The sequence below is a fragment of the Bombus affinis genome, chromosome 10 (assembly GCF_024516045.1).
Source record: "Bombus affinis isolate iyBomAffi1 chromosome 10, iyBomAffi1.2, whole genome shotgun sequence".
Lineage (NCBI taxonomy): Eukaryota > Metazoa > Arthropoda > Insecta > Hymenoptera > Apidae > Bombus > Bombus affinis.
Window position 1 is genome coordinate 13054407 of NC_066353.1, and position 3024 is coordinate 13057430.

The 3024-nt window shown below is 48.6% G+C and overlaps 1 protein-coding gene across 1 annotated transcript; it reads right to left on the reverse strand.

The window, feature by feature from the left end:
• Nucleotides 1–356: 356 nt before the first annotated feature.
• LOC126921296 (uncharacterized) lies at nt 357–896 on the reverse strand. The gene has a single exon (XM_050732753.1). The coding sequence runs from the start codon at nt 894–896 to the stop codon at nt 357–359; it is 540 nt and encodes a 179-aa protein (XP_050588710.1).
• Between the last annotated feature and the right edge of the window lie 2128 nt (nt 897–3024).

The window sequence follows — 3024 nt, forward strand, 5'->3', positions numbered from 1 at the left end:
CCGCCCTTGAAAGAAAGTTGCTAGCGAGGAGCGTCGTACATGAGGAAAAGCAGATTTCCTGTGTTTTCCTGTAGTGGTGGTATGCGTAGGGACTATTGAGACAAAGACTATTTGTCCCTTTAGCGAACCTTAGCTACATAAATCCTAAGATTTATAGCGGGACCTTAGGCTAGCTGAAAATATTCGGTGAAAATGTATCGACATCTGGCAATCATCTTGTTCGAAGGGTAGAGTCTTTGTGTAGCGAGCCACGGGACAGAAACCGCTGGGAAGTTTGTTGTCGAGTGCCGCTACAGTACCTCCTTACCAGTGACAACGTTTTTTTTTTATGACGCAGGTAGTTCTTACATATTAGCTTATCGCAGACCCGCCTGAAAGTGATCAGGGAAACGAACTTTCCTGCCCGCGCGCGTGGTGTGATGAACTCTTGAGTCGTATTCGCTTTGCTGTGCCCGCTCGGCGTTTTGCGTAGTTGTGGTTTTAAACGGTATAAACATGTCGTGGGTTCCTGCGCTAGTTTCTAGTTGCTGTTGTTCGATGTCGTCGGATACAGTAAAAGCGGGTTTCAATCGATCTAGGGAGACTATTACATTTTTGTTATTTATTTTGATGGTAAAGGTCTTTTTTCCACGCTGTATAACCTGGTAAGGTCCGTCGTAGAGTGGTTGTAAAGGGCCACCGCTCGCGTCATGGCGTACAAATACGTATGGTGATGTTTCGAGCTCGCGGAACACGAAGGTTTTCTTCTCGCCGTGTCGCGTAATCGGGTGAGGTCTGATTTTCTCTATTCGTTCTTTTAAACGGTTCGCGAATTCCGAGTTGGGCTGTTGCTTTGTTGATACGAAGAATTCTGTCGGCAATCGTATGCCGGTACCGTAAACCATTTCGGCGGCCATTGCGTTCAGGTCCTCCTTGATAGCGGTTCTTATGCCTAGTAAAACAATTGATAGAATTTCTACTCAGTTGCTCGTATTGTGACATTTTATTGCTGCCTTTAATTGCCGATGTAGACGCTCTACCATCCCGTTGGACGCGGGATGATAGGCTGTCGTGCGTAGATGCTTAATGCCGAGCAACCGGCACAGTTCGTTAAATAAGTTTGATTCGAATTGGCGTCCTTGATCGACCGTTATTTTTGCAGGCACGCCAAAACGAGCTATCCATGTAGAAAGGAGGGCCGAGGCAACGGTTGTCGCTTCCATGTCGGTGATGGGAATGGCTTCAGGCCAACGCGAGAAACGGTCGATGCACGCTAGACAATATCGGTAGCCTTGTAAATATTGCATCGCGATAATGTCTATGTGTATGTGCTCGAACCGACCTGCTGAAGTTTCGAACGTTCCGACGGGCGAGGATACGTGTCTGGTGACCTTACATCGTTGACACGAGATACATTGTCGTGCCCAAGTCCGGCAATTTTTATTTACGGACGGCCAAATGAAACGCGACGTCACCAATTTTTGCGTGGCACGTATCCCTGGATGGGAAAGTCCGTGGAGCGAATTAAATACGTCGCGCCGCAAGGATTTCGGTACGTACGGCCTTACAATGTCGTCTGATACGTCGCAATATATTTCTGCGTCGTGATCAGGAAAGCGTATCTTCTTTAACCGTAACGCGGTTGTACCGGAGTTGACGATATCGCTTAGTTCGTTGTCGTTTTCTTGCGCGGCGGTGAGAGTTTGATGATCCACGGACTTCCCTATTGCTTCGATGCGTGACAGAGCGTCGGCTACGTTGTTATTTAGTCCCTTTATGTAACGTATGTCGGTGGTGAATTGACCGATGTAGCCTAGATATCGAAATTGTCGCGGCGAACATTTTTCTAGTTTTTGTCTGAACGCGTAGGTAAGAGGTTTGTGGTCGGTATATATTACGAAGTTTCTGCCTTCTAAAGCGAATCGAAAGTGTTTGACTGCGGTGTGTATTGCGAGTAGTTCGCGATCGTACGCGCTATTTTTGCTGAGCGGGAGTCAAAGATTTCGTTGCGAACCCTAGCGGTTGCAATTCGTTATTCGCGCGTTGTTGTAATACTACACCCATTGCGTAGTCGGATGCATCTACCGTGAGGCTGTTTTCCGACTGTTCCGACCACTCGATGGGCGCGTTGCCCTTTTTCGCGCCTTTTAACGGGTCATTGAGCGATTTAAGTGTTTTTGCGGCCCCCGGTATGAAACGTCGGTAGAAGTTTACCATACCGAGGAGCCTACGTAGTTGCTTAGTGTTCGCGGGTTTCGACAATTTTACAATCGCTTCGACACGTTCGGGAGGCGGCTTAATTCCGTCGGAGTTTACCGAGTGTCCGAGGAAAGTGATTTCGTGCACGCCGAATTCGATGTTGGTTTTTGTCGTCCGATGCTATGAGGAAATCATCGATGTACGCGTAGACGAAATCGAGCCCACGTGTGATTTCGTCGACGAATCGCTGACATGTTTGCGCGGCATTCCGAAGTCCAAACATGTTTGTTGCTTCGAAAAGTCCGAAAGGTGTTGTTATCGCGGTTTTTTCGATGTCTTCGGGCGCAATCGGAATTTGGTGGTACGCGCGGACGAGATCGATCTTTGAGAAGATTCGCTTACCATGCAGATGTTGCGCGAAGTCTTCGGTATGTGGCAATGAATAGCTGTCGAGTATGGTGCGGACGTTCAACGCACGGTAGTCGCCACATGGTCGCAGATTTGTCCTTTTTCGGCACTACGTGCAGCGGTGATGCCGACGGGCTTTTTGATGGTCGCATCACGTCCTGCTCGATCATGAGCTCAAATTCCTCCTTTACCTGTTTAAGTCGATCAGGTGCGAGACGGTGGGGTTTGTTGTAGACTGGTGGGCCAGGTGTGGTTTCGATGTGGTGTACCACACCGTGTCGAGTCCTCTCTTTTTCAAAAATTGGTGGGCGTGTGAGGTCCGGAAATTCTGCCAAAAGTTGGCGGTATGGTGATTCGCCGATAATGGTCTTAACGGACACTTCGTCTGTCGTGGCAATGTATCCCCTCGATGACGTTTGGGTTGTCGTGTCGATGAGG